Here is a 19,939-nt window from a genome sequence, read left to right as displayed (position 1 = left end):
CCCTGCAAGCATTATGGTCTCCTAGAACAAAAAGGGTTGGGGAGGAAACAGCTAGTATGAATGCCATAATAATGTAATTAATAAAATAGAAGCCCTCTATGGGGTTTATTCACTAAAACGAGACTGATAGTAGAAACCTGGTTTTAACCGACCCAGTCAGGGTTCTTTAGAAAGAAGGGCTGAGCCAGTCCGGTATAACGCACGATTCAATGTGTGAGGAGACGTTAAAGACATTTCGCAAATACAGGCCAGTCAAGCTTTTCCTGCAGCAGTAGCTCACTAGGGTTGACGCTTCATGATGTACAGAGAAGGGAATGAATTGGAGCAACTCCCTCAACAGCTCTGAGCTCTTTTACTGAATAAGCCCCGGAGGGCTGCGAGCGCGCTTCATATTAGCGAAATTCACTGAAGTCATCGGTTCCAGCCCTCGTTTCCTATATTAGCCAATCGATATCTCTCTACGAGAACACGCCCTCCTCTAGTCGCTTCCCCATTTGTCTTTCATCCCGCCTCAGGTGGAAGTTCGGGCGCGCGACGTTGCGGACTGTGTGGCTCGCGCTCTGATGACGGCAGCAGAGGTGCAGTGAGGCTCGCGCATGCCCAGTAGTGCTGAGATTAAGTCAGTGTCAGCGCTCCGCTTCTCTGTCCTGCGCTCGCTGCCGGTCCCTGTTGACACTTGACCCTTCAGTGCGCGCTGCCGGGGGTCCCGAGCGCTTGGTGTCAGCGCGGGGAGACCGCAGAGCTTCTCTTCCTGCAGGACCTGGCGGTTGGCAGTGACTGTCCCACTGCGTTGCTTCTGTGTCAGTCTGTGGGGGATTGTTTGCTGTCACACACACGGCAGGCGTCGCATATAGATGAATACTGCCACAGCCTGATATTCTGTAACCCGGCGGCTGCTGGGCTCTATGCGGCCGCAGGACCATGAATCTGCACCAGGTGCTGACAGGAGCCGTGAACCCTGGGGATAACTGCTTCTCGGTGGGCAGCCTACAGGATCAGCCTATCACGGTGAGAGCCGGGCTCTGGCATGTGCGGTACCCAGCCGTAGAGGGGCTGCTGCTCCCTAGCTGGGTATTCCAGTCTGCTGACAGACAGTCTGTGTAGTACCGTGTGTCACATGTGTGTTAACTATTTGTATGACGACCAGCATTGCATAAATGTCTCTATTCACCATCCTTGGTTCGTTTCTGCGGTTCCCCCATGAAGAAGGTCACAGTGTCACTTGTCACATGAGATTGTGAGACTTTGTTGGCTGTATTTAAAGTGTTGTCTTTGTGTGATCAGCATCAGTTACCTGCTTTACTTTTTAAATGACTTTACATTTTCAAATTCTGTGATGTTTTATTGACCGTGCTGCTTTTTAAGTTGTTTTATATGGTTTAGCCATCTTTGAGTTCAGGGATTTTGCCATGGAGGACATCTGACAAATCTTCAGGGAGATGTATGGGTCCAGCCATGGTTAGACAAGCCTGGGCATTATGGTAGACATTGATGAACACCAGTGTCTTCCACAAGCAACGTCGTAAGCACTGGTGTCCATCTTTTTGGCTAAGGCTCAGATGCGCAGTGATGGACAAATCGCAAGTCCTGTGGTGCATAACATCTACTTGTACTTATAAGACATCTTGGCTCGTTAATCTGTAAACCATCTACATTGAATGTCGTAGCCCTGTTTATGTGTGTCTTTATCTATAATCTACCTGATTATCACCAGCGCTTGGTATACTTTTCCTAAACTAAATTTATCCAGAAGTTACTCAAAGAGTACAATTGTCTGAGGGAACACAATCTAGAAAATGTTTTAGCAGAGAAAAAAACATTGATGGTCATCATGTTATGGGTTTATAACCGTGTTTGCTTATCATACAGCTGAGCAACATAATACATTTTTGGTACATGTTTACCGATACGTACGGTTGGGTGACCATCCATCGCTGGGAAATGCAGGGCTTTCGGTTCCTGGGGGTTTACTTTATGGTGACTGCTCTATAACTGGATTCCTTCCTTTAGTACATCTTGGCTCTTAAGCATGAAAAGCAATTGCTTTTGCAGATCCCTGTGCTGGAATCATGTACAATGTAGCCATTTCGTGTTGTAGTATAATTGTTTTAAGATTAAGAATATTCAGTTTAAACTATTTTGACGTTGCTGGTTCCCATAGCAACTTAATGCTTGCCAAACTTTACTTGAGTTAATTGTTCTTTTCCCGATGAAATATGCTATTAAATGTTTCACATCTAATTATTTTCCAGATGTAATTTGTAATATAGTTTCTGTAGTGGGCACTATGATCTGTGAGCATTTCCCACTTGCCGATGCTGCAAACCATGTCTGTCAAGCAGGATGCGATAGGCTTCCCTGCGGAACTCATCCCCAAGCGGGTAATGGGACATGGGGAGAGTAAAACAAAAAATGTTTTCTTTGGTAATTGGCCGTTATCCATCTTAAAATTCAACTAGTTCTTTTAGTATGTTTTTTTTTTTCTGGAGTCTGATATTCATTAACATGCCTAGTACTTACAATAGACATTGTTGTGTCGGTGTCACTTTGTAAGAGGGGCGGGGCTATGCTTAATCTAAGATTCTTTAGGGCTGTACCAGTTTTTAAGTTCTCCTTGGTAGTATACTGGTGATGATGGTATTTTTGGTTGCTAGCATTTGAACGCATGATGAATGTTTATAATTATACGATACCTATTCTTTTTGGTTGAGCAATGATGCCAGTCGCTTTGGCATGAATGAAAGTAATACTTGGTTGTGTTATGCTACTACTCCGGACCCTGCTGGGATCTGATTGATCCCCTGCTGGTTGATATTGCCAGGCTATGGATCCATGCTTGCTGGTCAGTGTGATTAGTGCAGGGAAGATCAGAGGGAAAAGAGTGAGAAACAATTTTTTTTTTTCCCATTCCAAGAATGCGGGGGGCATTTATATAGGGGGCTCAGCAATGTCACCATTATATCACTGCCATTCATAAGCATTCATAAGATATAATAGAGATCACCATAGTGTCTCTAGCCATATTGCACTGAGAACAGTGTGTGTGTGGGTAAAATATATATCTACATCTACTTATGTTAGTGAGCAACCACACATCTTCTGCCAACTCCAGCTTAAATGAAGAAAAAAACATTTTTTTATGATATATTTATAATTTGATCTTTGCTTTTTAACCGTCCCAAACTGCATACACTTTTAATATTCTTTATTTCCTGGGAGTAGCAGTGTCATGTTTGCTTATGAAAATAATATTGAACAATAGGACGCAGTATGTATTCTAGATTGATATGGGTCCTCTGACATAGGCGTGTTAGAGACACCCCAGCCATCATATGCACTTTAATGCATATAATAGCATAGAGGCCCCTTTATATTTACGTGGCGTCCCCCTAGAAAATGCATGAGGGGTTTCTGCACAATCTGCATGTAATGTGCATTTGTTGCTTTGCCAGCCCTCTAGCCATTTTCTATGCAGAAGATAGATGTGTTCAACCGAGCACATCTCCTGTCCCATTAAATACCAGTTAGCTCCAGCACTGGCTCAGCAAACGCTCCGGGCAGGGGGTCTCAGAAGACCCCCTAACGTATCATTGGTTTCAGTGGGAGTTCTTTCCTGCCACTGATTTAAAGATGCACCGAACATAAACATCTTGACAGTAGACTCTGAATCTGGTAACCTAAAAAAAGCAACAAAATAAGTCTGCAATATTTCTGGAGTGGCATAGGTTCCTATTGTAGGTGAACATTGGATAAAACATTAACTTTGAAGATAAGGTTTGGATAAACCAACAGAGACGCCGGCTCTAATATTTATACTGCACTTTTTTTTATTTTATTTTTTAAATGGTATGAAATGTATTTGTATAAATTGTCAATCACTTTACTTCCTTCTTACAGTTAATACCTCTGTTTCTGTGGATAATTTCCTATTCTGCGTGGCATGACAGTAGCTTAGCCTGTAAACATGTCATATGGAAAGTATAACATTGCATCAGGGTTATTATAAAATAAGTGTGTGTATAGAAGGTGCGTGTGCATGAGTGTGTTTGTCTTGTAGGGCTGTTTCTGGAAGGTCTGCTAAGAGATCGTCAATAAACCTTACCCTTCCCTGTAACTGCCCCTCAGCACCTTTATTTGTTTATTTTTTATTAAGGGGAATTCCTACCATTTTGTATTTTAGAATCAAATTAAGTGTCTTGCTACTTCCTTTTTGAAACAGTTCTGTCTTTTGCATGATATAATGTTTTCAGCTATTTGTTGTTTTTTTATTGGTTTTGTTTGCTTTTTTTTTTTTTTTTTACTAGGCTTACTAGACAAACGTCTTGACTTTTATCATACTCCTTTGTGCTGAGCACAGTCTTATTCACCCAGACTGACACTGACTAAACAAGTCAATGTTGGAAAGAATGTCATTTGACAAGCAGGACCTTTAGTATTACCATAAACATAAAGTTTATTTTTTTGTCAATACTAACCTTTTTTATGCTCAAAGAGAAGTTACGTATGTATTTTTCCCCCCATATGCCTTCCACTTTAAGTAATCATATTTTTCATTATTATTCCATCAACAAATGATTTCATTAAAAGATTAGAGGAATGTTTTTAATGTGCGTATGTAAAGACCAAATCTTAATGACCTTGGAAGAAACCACACAATGTATCTTCCTTCTTCCGTTACCCATCCCTCATTTCGTATTAAAAATTATAGAAGATATTCTATTTTTTTTTTAAATTCTCTCCATTGAAACGTTTCTCCAGCTTCTAGCTACTTCCCAGATTAATGTTTGACATTTACTTTCTGCAGTTACAATAATAATGTTAAGTCCCTATAACCTGAGGTGTGAGGCGAGAACAAATGGTATTCGCATTGATTTAAAACTGCTGCTTTTAAGCACAATCTAATATTTTGATTAGTGCGCGTTACGGCTCAGATGCCGGCAGAGTTTTTGTATGCTGAAGACTTAAGAGCTGTGTAATTGTAGGTGTGATATGGCTGCGCGCTGAAAAATATGCAAACTCATTTGCCTGTATTTACATTTTTTGGGGCTCTTTTCGTGGATCTGTTCATTTTAAATAAAACAATAAGGAAAATATCACTTTCCAAATGTTTTGAAATGTAGAGGTTTAACCGCAAAATGGAAATTAGTCAAATAATTCCATCTGTGAATAGTTCAATATTCTTTCTATTTAAAATGCATGTTGTTCTGTCGTGTACTAGAATTGTCTATTAGGTTTATCTATACAAAGGGCTTTAATCACCTTAAGGGATAGCTGGAGAGGGAGCTTGACTGTAGTTGGATCTTCCTTACACATTGAATTATGCTTTACACAGGGCTGTCCCAGCCCTTCTTGCTTGATAAAGTTGTTAATGAAAAAACTATTGAATAAACCCCAACTTATTAATGCGCACATCAGATGTCAATATATTTAATGCTGTAGGCTGTTGTCTTGCATCAGACGGTGGTGCTACTACCTCCTAAATAGCTTCATCAGCTGAGTGGCGTCCTCTATGTATGTGCATATGTATGTTTGTATACCGTGTCTCTATTTTTTTTTGTAAATCGTTGCGATCACCGGATGCGGGACTAAAAGCTCATTCTTCTGAACTTTGAAAAAACATTCCACCGTCCATTCTCCCAATTTCACTGTTTTATGGATTTCTCATTCAGACATTTACTCACTGACAAGTTTTAATGTTCCCAGTTATACTGCATTACAGACTTGGTGGTACATACCGGTTTATTTCCTAGTACATTAGATGGATGCGGAACCATCTGTCCTGCCTTCATCTGACACTGTTGGGCATATTTCTACTTTGTGACTCCACATACGTTATTTTGTTTATATCCGTTTTTATACCCCATTTTCATAGTCTGCTCCTCCATAAGCAATACCTGTGGTGCTTTATATTGATTAGCATTTTTCTAGTTAGTGTCCCCGCTATTCCTGCTCTAAAGAAGTTGTCCTGTTGGACATTGTCGTCGTGTTGTGCCGTGGGATGTTTCCGGATCAGAGAATATTATACAACTACTTGTGGTTACCGTCAAGCATTGGGCTTGCTTAAGCTTAATTTGCTTAAGGCTTAAGAGGTTGTTTGCACCAATTTCATCAAGCTTTCTGAAGGACCATCCTTGGTGGTCACAACCAGGTTAGCCTTTACACTGATCGGTTTTAAACATTATTGCCCCAGATTGATATTTTTCATTAAACCAAGCTATGGAAACGGAGCTGTTTGTTATAGTTTTATGCAAGACTGTTGGTGGGCATTCTTTCCTGGGTTCAAAAGAACAGCATCATCAGGCAGTTTAACACTGAATGTAGTTTCTAACCCCCCATCTTGATTAATTTCTTTTGGGGATCAGATTCTACTATTTCCAACAGTGGGTAAAAGCTATCTTTTATTTTGTATACAGGAAACACATTTTAAGTCTGTATCTTTCCACCCTTGCATGTGATAGGAAGCATGGAATTCCTGTGGAAGCATTACTTCTGCGTGATGATATGTAACCTTCATCCAACCAACACACAGCTCGCTTTTAGACATTATCTAGGTCTTATGTGAACTCTATCACACCTTCCAACTGTCCCTCTTCTAAAGGGGCAGTTTTTTGGGGACCTAAACACATCTGTCCCTCTTTCTTCTCTGATATCTCTCTCACTTCTCGGGGCTCACAGTGTTTGCTGGGTATGCGCGGATCACAGCGTTCCGTGACCCTAAAACAACCAATGATTCCTATTCCATTTTTCCTCTAATTACCGTAATTAATTACATTTTAACACTTTGAGTGCCAGCTACATATGTGGCATTCACCTGGCCCAAAAGGGTTAATGTGCCAAGTATGTGCCGTGTTCCCCTTCGCAGAGAAAAAGCTTTCTGTTAGCGGAGGTCAAACAAGCACAATTACTGAATGCGTTGTCCAAGAAGGCAGGGCTTCTAAGTGTAAGTTAATTGTACGTTTGGTTTGGAATGTATTGGAAAAAAACAGGGGACATGTTAGGTTTAAAAAAATGGTCAAGGCTCTTGGCAGTGGAATATATTTGCCCTGATCCCCTGCCCTTCAAGGGTTAAAAGGCCATGAGATTAAAGCCTTTCTACTTAGAGCAAATAGTCTAAGGGGTTTTCTTAGAGTCACTGCCCCTGGCAGTTAAATGTGTTGTACCTGATAATGAGCAGTGACTGTTACACAGTGTGTGTGTTTGCATAGATCATTTCTGTGTTTTTAGCTAAATTAAAGCTCTTTTCATGGGAACAGGATTATGCAAAATTACAGTGAATTTAATGCTTCTGTAGATACATTTACGTCTTGGTTCCTGCTTGTGTTACAGGATACTTCATTTTGTGTATAATATATGTATATATGTGTGTGTATATGTATGTGTGTATGTATGTATATATGTGTATATGTGTATATATATATATATATATATATATATATATATATATATATATATCTCTCACACACGCTTACTTATAGCGAGCTGCTATTTGCACAATCCCCTGTAATTTAGCCATAGCCATATGTTCTGGTAGTAATAAATTCTGCCTCATTAATTCTTTTTGATTAAAAACTGAGTAAATTAGGTTTTCAATTGAAACTAGTTACAAGGTGTCCCTCCGTGGTTTTCTTCTGATACAGTGAAACACTTGTCTGCTTTACGTCAAACTAGTTTTAAGAGGTAATTAGCAACGCAGAGAAACAGGTCCTTTTTGAAAAACAAAAGCTTGCATGTATTTTCCCTCTGTTTGTTCATAGTTCATTTGTTTGGTTCCTCCATTGAGAAGCAGAAGCTCTGGATTAATCCTTGTTGGAGTGCCCTCAACTGGTTCTTTCTTCTCTGCTCAAGGCACATAAACACAAGCTTTGTTTAGTCAACAGGCCAGCACAGGAGTGGTAGCAAAATGCTCTGTTTATTTGTGGCATTGCCCTCAGATATCAGTCTCTGGAGGTAGGAACAATACTTAAAAAAGCCTTTGTCCTTTTCTCATTCTGACAAGGTATTGAACCTTCTCAAACTGGTTTAAGAAACGCGTAACATTTCGAGGAAGTGGAACAAGCCTCTCTACTCCTTCTGCACCGATATGTCTTAACTGCCCCCTTTTGTAGTGACCCTATGGAATCTCGTGGCCCTCCTATTAATGAAGTGTATAAGGTCTGAGATACTCGTATATTCCACGCTATCTGAAACTCAAGATGTTATTCTCTGTGAATAAGACCAGAGCTGTAGGCAGCTTCACAGAATGGTGTGAGCCGTGATCGAGTCATGCTGGCTAGGAGAGCTCATTTGAGTTACGGTCAAGGCTATGCTGGGATTTAAACAGTGTGCTGATCATTGTATGTGGCCTGCTCGACATGTTGCATGATTCACCATGAGTCACACTTATTTTTAACAATAAATCTTTCACTGGTGGTTCATTGATGTTATAAAGCAGTTTCAGCTCCACGGGAAGCCAAATAGCCATAGGACTCGCCAACATAGGGGTGCTTTGACGTAGTGGCGGGCTAAGCAACATATGCCCATAAACTCTGACCAAATCCTTAACATTTATGCTTCAGATAGGTGCGCTGAGTCCTTACTTTATTGTGTGCACAGTGGGCCATTATTATCCTTGTTTGCTTCCATTATTCTGTGTAGTAATAGCAAGACTAAAAAAAAACGAAATAACAAATCTGTATCTGTCTTTTAAGCGCCAAAAATAAAGCCCCAAATCCACGTGAACAAGTAAAACTGGCTTGTTTAGAAAGATAATTGTTCTTTCTGTGCATGGTGATGTGCTGAAAGCCTGTAAAAGAAATAAAAGCATCATGTACGTACCTTATCCCGTCACTCCGGCATTGATGCGGATTTTAATTCTGAAAGACAATAATAAGCGCATAGATCTTTTAGGCTTAAAGAGAAAGTCCCACAGAAAAACACTTTTTTCTTTCAGAGCATTAAATGCGGTGCAGTGTACAATAATGCAGGTTAGTATTGTCAAAACCTCTGGTTTATCTCATTTAGTTCCAAAAGCCTTTCTTTATTTGCAGACCTGGAGGCCGCCATTGTTGTTGTCAATTGGGGGAATTTTGGGTGATTTTACTTGCTCAATCACTACACTGAGCTGATTCTTTATGGCGATGTTAATGAAGCCTGTTCATTCATAGACTTTTAAAATGTGTGAATAAGACTGAGTCACTCTGTCCACCACAAGGTAGTACGATAAGGCGTCAGGATCTTTGTCTTTTAGATTGGGCTTTTTCTGTACTGTCCCAATACAAACGTCATTGTAACATAAACACTCTCTTCTTTTATGGTTTTAGCTGTTTTCCACTATGAGCCCCGTGTTACGATGTATGTTTATGCTATATAATAACTAATTTGGCCTTGTCTTATACTGGCTATCCCATGCATGATGTAAGACTTGGTGTGTTTTTTTTTAAAGTATACCTAACAGGCTGCCCTATAGGTCAGTATTACACATTCTTTCTTCACACCCGGTAGCGAAAGTGCTGGCGTGTGTGCGCGTGCATATATATTTAGTTGCCTGTATGGCGCTCTTCCCAGTTTCACCCATACATGTAGTAACCAATCAGGGCAATAAATAGGTAAACGGTTATTATTAGCAGTGTTTTGTTCAACAGCGTGTGGTGAGAGTGCTGTTACGTTGTGTGCACATGCTTGGTGTGAGGCAAAATACAAGCATTCATAAATCAAATCTGAATACAACCGGGTCTCTAGTAAATGGTACCAAATCGGGGGGAAAACACTATGGTGTGTCTAGGCCCAGATTTTCAGTATCGTAGCCGGATCTCGGTTCTCTAGCACGCCTACTATAACCGCCTGCGTTGTAAGACGTTTATCAGCGCTCATGGTGTGAGTTTGTGGGGTTTTTATCCTATCCTGTTGCCATAAGGAGTAAAATGAGGCCAGTACCCAGCTGCTTATAGAATATACTCCAGGATGAGTAAATCCTACTACAGCAAAAATTTTATGTTTTTTTTTTGCCTGACTGTTGATATTTGCTGTGACAAAAACCACTGTATATCCTATTTATATATGCTTAATGTTTCTATTTTTTATGTTTTACGCTCACAAATAAATGGAGAGCTTTGTTTAGCTTCTTATGTGTTCCTTTTCCTTGTGATTTTTGAATATACCTTAGCTGCGTTCAAGGTTGAGTGGTCATAGAAAACAAGATTTTGTTTTGCCTTCTTTCTTTTAGAATTCATGTCATTTGTATTGGAAATAATGTCTGCAACACTAATCCATACTATTTATCAGATCATTTTCTTTGTTATACATACCCCAGAATAACTAGGCATGAAGCTGGTGAAGAGATGTGAACGTTGTGTGTTTTTTGTTTTGTTTTAATAAACTTTAATCTAAAAATTTTTAATTTTTTTTTTTGTTTTCTTTCCTCCCACCCCAGGCCTATGCATCAGGGTGTGATGTTGTGATTTTAGGAAGTGATTTTGAAAGATTACAAGTAATTCCCGGAGTTCAACATGGAAACATCTTGGTGGGATGTGTTGACTGTTCCATGCAGCAAGGCAGAGTAAGTGGAAACGAGTCCTCCCTTTTATTTATTTATTTTAGTTCCAGAGTAATGCACTTTAGTGTTTTTAACCGGTCAAATTAATACATTCAAAAAATAAGTACAATTTGGAATGTAATGTATTAAAATGTAAATCTCTTTGAAAACATTTGTTTTTAATCATAGTGTAGAATCTGTAGTTCATTCTTTAAGACACCTCCAGGAGGGAGAGGTTTTTTCATTGGCTGATGTGCTCTAGATAAGACTTGATCTGCGGTGTACAAGCCAAACTGCTTGTGAATATGTTTCTGACGTGTATATTGTAATCTGGGATCATGGAGGTGTGTTAAAGCCTTTTGAACAAAAGATATCAAAGTACCTTAGGCTTCTAAAAGCAGCCCAGTGTGATGTATTGTACGTAGTCTGTTCTATTAATAAAAATCAATTAATAAAATAACGAAATACTATTAGTAGTAGAACAAACTACATCCATTCACTTTGGTGCTTTTAGTACAGGCAGCAGCAGTATCCACACCTGCTGTCCCATGGCCTTCCTTATAGTGAGGATTCTACATATCCAATATTAAAAAAGAGAGAGTAACCCTAAGTGCCGATGCCTGTGTGTATAGGAAGCGTGGAACTTTGACGAGATAGATGGTTATGATCAATTATTTGCATCCAATGGAATTCCATCCGTGAATGCACAGCGTTTACGCCTATTGCCCTTGTACCCATTTTGCGGCTGTGTTGGTTCTGTAATGCAGCAGTGCGGATAGAAAGCTCCGTGCCTAATGTGTGCTAAGGCCAATTAACATTAAACATGTATGTGTTGCTGTACATGTTCATAATTCGCATACCCGTGATCAATTTCATCTGCTTTAAGTGAAAGCATGTATGTGTTCACACAATTAAATAATAATGACTTGGGGCTTTTTCAATGTTCGATGAGAGCTTGGCTGGCACTTTTAGGTCATGCTGTCTTTGTTATTCAATATGATAGATTTTTTTTTTTTTTGCTTGTAGCTTTTTTCTTTTTTTTTTTTTCTTTCATGGTCTCTAACGGTCCATCCACATGTGGAAGTTATAGCATATATAAGATATATGTAAACACTGTATTATTAGACATTAAAGCTTTGTTCCAGTTTTATTTAGTTTTATATGTGAGCTTCTAGTTTTATGTTTAGTGGTGGTTCAATGCGTGTGTGTGTATATATAATATGCATATGTATTTTTATATATATATATATATATATATATATATATATATATAAAATAGAATAGCCATGAGCTTGAAGTATAGCTGCATGGTCTCTTTAAATGTGAAGTGGTCTCCCCCTTTGCATGCATTGGGGGGGGGATTCTGCATTCTGCCAGCTATAAGCTGTGTAGGGGCGTTCCAAGTCAAACATGTCTCCATGCACGTGATACACTCTGTTCAGACACCCAAGGAGGGGGCTCCACAGCTACATCGACCTAATTGGGGGAAAAATTTCGTGTGTGTGTGTGTATATAATTCTTTTTTTTTGTTTTTAAATATTTTATATTGTACAAGTCCCAGTGCGGTATTGAGTAACATTAGACAGTTGACAGAAAAAAATCTGTTTTTTTAATGAGCTGGTCCATAGTGCAGACAGTGAGGCAGCATTAAAGACCATAATGAAGAGACAGTAGTGTGATGTAAGTGAGTCTACATGATTATGTTTAAAGCAGCGAAGTAGGTGTGTATTGCTGTCCGCTGACTTGATGTAAAATGAAGTCTCTTTTTGCGGGAGGTGATCAGACATTAATGAATGCTTTCATCCATCCAGGTTTATTTTTATTGGGGAAACGAAGGCCTCCTTAATTACTGAGCTTCTAGTTCTTCATGACATCATTTCCCCAAGTAAATCTCCAACTCTCAATAGATTTTCTGAGCGAAAGGTTTTATTAAACAGCTCTGTAACCTCAGATCATTTGAAATATAGCAAGGTAGTCATTAAAGGCAAAGTAGCTTTGGGGTGGCAATGTGCAGATTCGTGCCAGGGGGGTGAAGGTGTTGGTTTGCTGAGGTCTGTTTGTCTGTCCCATTCATTTCCCTTTGAGAGTGTGTGTTTATCCATCTCCCTCATTACACAGAAGCATCTTACTGTTTATCGAATCAACCCTGTTACTTATTATACCTTCATTTGTTTCTCGCTGACTGTCTCTCTAATAGGGAGAGCGCTTGCCGTACTCCCGGTCCTTTTGGAGCTACGATAAAAACGATATAAAGTGACTGCTTCCAGCAGATGCTGTCATCGCTTTTAACTTCATATGATGTATAATACAAAATTCTAATGTTGTGTAATCACTTCAGACATGAGAAAACTCACTCTCGGTTATCACAATTTTCTGTTAATCGATAACGGTAACAATAAAAATAAAAATGCTCTGAGGCTCCTCACCTTTGAATCACGCGCTCCCAGAGGGAATCGCTCACTTAAAATAGAGACACAGAAAACATACGATCCAAATATTTTTGGGTGCATTTGTTTTCTTTTTCTCATAACAGGGGCTGCAGAATAGTGTAATATTTCTGTTAAAGTAACACTTTGGTAGGTCAGTTTGTTTCCAGAATGGCATAAAAATGCTTGTGAAATAATTTTAAATACAAAGTGTAGAAGATGGAGACCGCATATGCTTTTCCTTATGTTATCCTGCTGGCTGTTTGTTGAAATTAGTAATTTTTTAGTCTTTTCCGTTCCTTTGTTTTATCTGAATCAATGTTTCTGTTCTTACGGATCTGTCACATATCAAGAAAAGAAGACATCTGGATAATTTTATTGTATTGCTCTTTTTCATCCACTGAAAATTCCTTACAAGAATTCTATAATAAAACTACGCTGGACATCTGATGAGAAATATTATTAAATCCATACAGCTGTCTCATTTCATATATCGTGCCTTTTTACACAGAACAATTATATTTATTCCTGGCATGTCCGATAACCAACATCCATTTTTTAGTGAGGTTTAATGTGCATTGTGTATCTCTTTATATTGTTGGGGATGGGCACATTTAATTTAAACTAGATTTATGTACAGTTTAAGTAGTATGCCGCTTTCTAAAACCTTGCGTTATTGTGTAAGGGGTGGTTTGGATTTTTTTTCTTTTCACTCAATTTGAATTTTCTTAAATGATAAAAATTGTACCATTGGAAAGGACATAAAGACGTAAGGCTTGAGTTTTATAGCATTCTATTAAATACTTGTTGGATTTTAGTTACTAGAAATCTAGTTTCATTCTTGCTTTTTATTTTGAATAGATTGCGGCTTCGTATGACAATGTGATATGTATCTTTGAACCAGTAAACTTGTTGAAACAAAAGAATTCTCAAACAGCTGTAAGTATGGAAATTGACTTAAAAAAAAAAACCAAAACAACTTTCCAGTATGAGCACTGGTATTAATAGTTGTAAAATTCATGTATAAAAAGCAAACTGTTCCCACAAAGTTAGAAGTATAGCATTGTCTAAAATGCCTTGACATGTCCCCTTCGGCATACCAAGACATATTGGGAACAGTGTAAGCTTTTTGCCGACTTACAATTAATGATTCTTATGTGAATGCCATCATGTGTGCCAAGCCAGTATTCTAGAACAATTATGGAGACCTCCGAACAATGTTGCCACATTTGATTTGTATCGGAGGTCTTCTGCCTGGATTAGAAACTCCTGAGCACTCGGTGGCATATTCAAATTCTCGTCAGCGCCTTATTCCCTGCAAATTCCTTTTTGAAGTCTTCGGTATATTAGTAAACCTTTAGCACCTACATACTGTGAAAATATATCTTTTTTCTTTATAGGGAGTTCGAGTCCAGTGGAAGAAGAGTGGTCAAATTTTACTTGACTCTATTGCTCATAATTTAACATGGGACCCTACTGGTAAGCTGATATCACTTACTTTTATACTTAACCTGTTGGGAATCACAAGTGGTAAACACAAAACAGCGAACCATGAGTTTGGTTAAAAAGAAGAATCTTGAGAGACAAAACGCATGTATTTTGCAGATAATTGGAAACCCTGCCTCTTTTTCCTATTTAGTAATTCCTTATAACAATAATTGTAGGTACTCGCCTCCTGACCGGCTCTAACACTCTTCAGCTTTGGTCGAACGCTACTTTAGAAAAAATAGCCAATGATGACAGCCAAGAGAAAGCCGACGTTGACCTGACAAACTGGAAGTGCATCTGGCAGTGCAAGTAATTACTAACTAATGTCTTACAACCGATTCCCTTATTCTGTTACTTATGAACGTGGCTGTGCAGGTTAAATATACACACATTAAAATTATAGTACTCCTGTAAGATATACAAAATCAACTGGCAGATCAGTCATGTTGGCCTGTGTACAAATCATTTAAAGGTTCAAAGATGCTCATCTAACTAGGGATGTGACGTCTTAAAGGTACACTGCAGCTGTTTTATGTACTTTCATGCATATGATAGCGGAGTGTCACGTTATATTTATTTTCTCTTTGGTTTCTTTTCTTCATGCAAATGCACAGTGGGATTTCTCAGAATCCTCTCTATATATTTAGGATACCTGCCTTCCTCCTTGCACGCAGGTGCTTTCTTGCAGCTATTTACAGCACTGTTTGATTTCAATAGGCGCACTTCCTTGCCAGCCAAAACTGTCAGGAATTGTGTGAGAAGAAGAAAATATTTAACTGCTTATCAAGTACTTTAATATGTATTAATAATTTAGTTTTATAGGTTATTGAGAATTGAGAATATAATTGACTTTTACTCTTTGTGTCTTTTGTTTTTGTATTTTTTTTTTTGTAGAACTGCCTTTTCTGTACATTTAATGAAATTTTCCCCAGATGGGGAATTCTTTGCAACTGCTGGGAAGGTGAGTTTTTGTTTTTTTTCTTTTCTTTTAGGATTACATGTTTGCTGTAAAATCTCTAGTATGTTTCTTCTTCAGGTGTTAAAAAGCTTGGAATCTTTTTTTAAAAATGTACAAAAGTATCTAAAAGCAGAATATGTACAATTCCTACCCGTGTTATGGATGCTAAATATGTTGGATTATTTTACTCAAAGCTTTTACGGTTTGTGGAAATTAAAAGTCCTGTTTACAATACTTTGGCCTTTTCTTCTTCCTGGTTTTCAAAACGAAAATCTGTTTGAGCTACAGTAATGGAGAAGAATAAGGCATTGTTTAATTCTGTTTAATCTGTGTAACCCTTTTTGCTACGGAAGTGTAAAGGTTTTAAACAACTGTATAAAAATAACATTAATTATGGTGTCTGAACAATATATGAACGTGAATAGTCTTCATGTAATATAGTTTGAATGCCATGTCATACATATATTATTTATCATTGTAAAAGAATATATTCAACACTCCATTTTCAATTTTTCCTGAAAAAGACCCCAAAAAATGGCTTTGGGGAACAAAATGTGTCCCCCCCCTTCCCATCTCTAATCTTTTTGCAAGGTTTTTGTAAAGTGTAGGTTCTTATGTAAGCATTAAATACAGGGAATCCGCAGACCTACAATTTGGGGAATAGAAGAGCAGTCGTTTCCACAACCTTACCAAAGGAAACAAGGAACCCATCTCTGGGTGGTCCGGATACTCTCTATCCTCTGACTGTGGCGTGCTAACATCTGCTGTGTGGTCTGCAAAAGAGAGCTCAAAATCAAAAGAGCTGGAGAGACTATACAGAAAAGTATCTGGTTGCAGATAATGCAGGGCCGTATCAAGGTCAGGTGGGGCCCTGGGGCAAAACTGCTACGAGGGGCCCCACACTGTGCATTAGCAAGCCATTGACTGCTCAGTGTAACTCAATTACTACAGTTCACCCATACACAGTCACATCACAATTCAGCCTGGAATTAGAAAGCATCAGACAGTATCATGTCCAGAAATCATATTTATGAAGAATAAAAGGCCACAGACATAGTGCAAGTACCTGCATAAACACGTGACATTTTTATTGTTTAATATAGCACCATCATATTCCTCAGGTAGATAACACATAGTGCATAGCATAACAGCTTCACTTACAGAAACCAAAAGTACAATACGATTCCCTACGATTCTACGTAAATAGAAACCTGGTGCAAAGGAGAGGGCCCTATGCACTAAGTGGGTCTCTATCTGAGCTCATGCTTCCCCCAGCACAGGAAGTTCTGCATGCATGCTGTGCAGCGCAGACACATGTATACATTACAGCAAGCAGGGCCAGTGGGGTTGTTGGCTCCCTCGTGCAGAGGAAATTTGCCCCTCATTTTGGTTCTGGGCTGCTCTTTTGGCGGGTTTGGACTGATATGTAGATGTAGCGTTTTCCTCTGTAATGGCACAAGAGAGCTAAAATTTGCTCCCAAGTGGGAATGCACCGTAGGGCAGGCAATCAAGTAGCTATCTGTTCTTGGTGAGCATCTCATATCCTTTTTGTATTATGTTTTACACTTCGGGTTCACCCCAAGTGTCAAGCTGAGTCCAGATGTGGACCTCCTTGCTCTCTTGTGCCGAGAGGGTACCAACCGTATCCCACTGACAAGGCGGAAACGTACGTTACATTATTTGCCCCATTGCTAATCCGTCCCTGGTGCAATGTTACCTTTGGTAAGTAAGTGTTAGCCTTCAACTCCCATGAACACCTGTCCCTCTATCCAGAAATCTTATTTTAAGTAGTTTGCCATAGAATGGCTTCAATTTTGCCTTAATGAACTTGGCTCAAGTATTATGCACAACAATTGTGCACAGTGTTTTGTTTTCAACGTTTGTTAGCTTAAAACAATCTGAGTGAAGAAATTGCACCTAGAAATTCAGTTTTCCTTTGTTCCTGCAGGACGACTGTCTGGTTAAAGTGTGGTATAACACTGAAAGCTGGCAGTCTGCAGTTTCTTCCCCAGTTACAAGCCCAGAAAAACATGGGCACGGAGAAGTTGACTTCTCTTTTGTCTACCTTGCCCACCCTCGAGCAGTCAATGGATTTTCTTGGCGGAAGACAAGTAAATACATGCCACGGTCAGTGCTACTTATTAAATATTGCATTGAGCGAATCTGCAATATGTGCGAGATTGATATATATATGTATGTATGTATGTATTCTTGGTGGCTTCTCTTCAGTTGAATATAGCAGTTTTTTTTTAATAGCAACCAGCCTTTTATGTTGGAGGACCACATGCTGGATTAAAAAATATAATATATAATATAGCTTTAAAATGTATTGCCTATGTTCAGATGAACCTCTGGGCTTTAGTTGACCTTTCTCAATGTCCTTTGTCGAATACATAGTCGCATGTGCCATAACTGCTGTTAGTTCTGCAGGCTGTTCCCCAAGAGGAAGAGTATTAAAATACTATAGGCAGCATAAATGTTATTTTATATTGTCTTTATGTGTTTGACAATTCCCTGTGTCTTGGTTATTACAGAGCAATAACTTGCTAACATAAACCACCATCTACTTTAAGCAAGGTTGAATAACTCAAATATATTCTTATTCTCTTATTTGTTGCGTCTTCCCCAACAGAGGCTTTGTATGTAATGTTCTCTTGACTTGCTGCAAAGACAACGTCTGCCGCATCTGGGCAGAAACCGTGCTCCCCAATGACAGTCTTTTGTTTGGCGATGGATTCAGCCAGAAGACTGAGCCAGAGAGCACCAATAGTAACTTCAGAAGAAATCCCTCCAGTAAAGAGCGTGTGCAAAGTGCATTGGAGGTAGGCTCGACCTTCTCATTTATTTTATTATAATTGCTGAATGTAGCATGTTTAACATTAACTCAAACCACAGCAGACATTGTTTTCATACACTCAGAAGCCGTGTGTGTGTGTGTGTCTAACCTTTTAATTTTCTTGGTTTAGTTAAATTTGCGTCACTTTCGGAGAGGCAGGAGGAGATCGTTGGCACTAGTGGCACATACTGGATACCCGCCTCATCAACAAGATGCACATGACGTCCATCGAAATACTCCATTCCATGGCAATGCACTCTGCCATTTTCATATTGCTGCCAGCATCAACCCAGCCACAGGTGAGGAAACGGAGGGCCAAGGCATCACTAAAAGAGCCAAGTACAGTAGTAATTTCAGCTCATTATTGTCTTGTCTGAGGTGTTTTTTCTTTTTTAAGGGAAAAGTGGAGAGCTGTATTTGAGATGCAGAAACATTATATATAATTGACATAAAATCAAATCTGGGTTGCCTCTTAAAAATTGATCTAGGACTACCTTCATAATCTAATAAAATATATATTATAATATCCATTTCGTTCACATTAGCTCTTTCTCTACAATGGTTAAACCATACTATACATGATTTTTATATAACTTTTTAAAAGCTGAATATTGATGGCAGCATAGATTTTCAGATTTCTTTTCTATAATAAGCAATTAAAATTGATTGCGTAAAGTAAGAAAGATAATGCTTCCATTTTATTCATAGAGCAGTATAATACCCACATTAGAAATGTTTCTACAGATACTTTGTGTACGTGTTTTCCTCTCTGACTCATTTTCTTCGCGTACCCCATACTGTCACACAATTCCTTCTTGGAAATCGGTCTATTCCAGTGGGAAACGGGAGGTGCATTTCTACCAACTGTACTGAATATAACACATGTATGATTAAGTACACGGTTATAAGCCTCAAACATAGTGCTACTGAATGTCTATACTCTTCCCAATAATATGTATAATTGACAAATGGAACTTCATCAGAAGTGGTAGAAGCTATACAGAATCTGAGATAAGACCAAAGACTCAAGATCTTGATCATGGACCAAATAGTTCTTAATTGCCGTCAAGTTCTGTGTTTCTATATAATTGTTTTAGGGAATGGTTACGGAGGTAGTGGTAAAGTATTATTATTTTTTTTTATTAACTCATTCCATTTATCTGGAGAAAATAAAACAGGCCTATTTAAGTTTATTTGCTTAAAATGTTGGAGATATCAAAGTTCTTTCTTAATGGAACAGGGTATTATAGATGGCAAAAGTTAGCTGATCCATTTCTTCATTTGCTGCTGTTGCTTAATTTTTTTTTATATATTTTATACTATTTTATGGTTTTTGTATCAACATTTTTTCCCCCCACAGACATCCCTCTTCTTCCTTCTATCACGTCAATGAGCCTCAGTGAGACTGAAGAAAAAAGTGGGCCATTTGTAGTCCACTGGCTAAACAATAAGGAGTTGCATTTTTCGCTGTCGATGGAAGTTTTTTTGCAGCAACTTAGAAAAAGCTGTGAGCAGCAGTCATCAGAACCTAGCACTGAGGACTCGAACCTTGCTGAAGGGAATTCAGATGAAGGTATCTCCTCCTGTATCCTTCTGTATACATTTACATCATATAACAAGATTGAGAGGGAAAAAACAAAACTAGTGGTCCTTTTCAATAATCATTTCATATGTATGCAAAGAAAAAGTACATTAGGAAATGTTTGAAAAACAATAATATA

The 19,939-nt window shown here is 38.7% G+C and overlaps 1 protein-coding gene across 2 annotated transcripts in view; it reads left to right on the top strand.

Moving 5' to 3' along the window:
- The first annotated feature begins 575 nt into the window (after nucleotides 1–575).
- The window catches only part of DMXL1 (Dmx like 1), a 52,102-nt gene continuing 32,738 nt past the window's right edge, over nucleotides 576–19,939 (top strand). The window contains exons 1-10 of one of the 2 annotated variants that reach the window (XM_053474105.1): nucleotides 576–1,008; nucleotides 10,409–10,534; nucleotides 13,798–13,875; nucleotides 14,337–14,415; nucleotides 14,601–14,733; nucleotides 15,319–15,385; nucleotides 17,331–17,509; nucleotides 18,015–18,204; nucleotides 18,349–18,517; nucleotides 19,579–19,791. In XM_053474105.1, coding sequence (XP_053330080.1) covers nucleotides 922–1,008; nucleotides 10,409–10,534; nucleotides 13,798–13,875; nucleotides 14,337–14,415; nucleotides 14,601–14,733; nucleotides 15,319–15,385; nucleotides 17,331–17,509; nucleotides 18,015–18,204; nucleotides 18,349–18,517; nucleotides 19,579–19,791 — 1,321 coding nt within the window. In that variant the 5' untranslated portion in view covers nucleotides 576–921. The remainder of the gene's footprint in view (nucleotides 1,009–10,408; nucleotides 10,535–13,797; nucleotides 13,876–14,336; nucleotides 14,416–14,600; nucleotides 14,734–15,318; nucleotides 15,386–17,330; nucleotides 17,510–18,014; nucleotides 18,205–18,348; nucleotides 18,518–19,578; nucleotides 19,792–19,939) is intronic. The other variant, XM_053474098.1, reaches the window with a different exon arrangement.

Source organism: Spea bombifrons, chromosome 1, assembly GCF_027358695.1.
Source record: "Spea bombifrons isolate aSpeBom1 chromosome 1, aSpeBom1.2.pri, whole genome shotgun sequence".
Classification (NCBI taxonomy): Eukaryota; Metazoa; Chordata; class Amphibia; order Anura; family Pelobatidae; genus Spea; species Spea bombifrons.
Note: the sequence above shows the minus strand (reverse complement) of the source record. Positions and strands in the feature narration are given on the sequence as shown.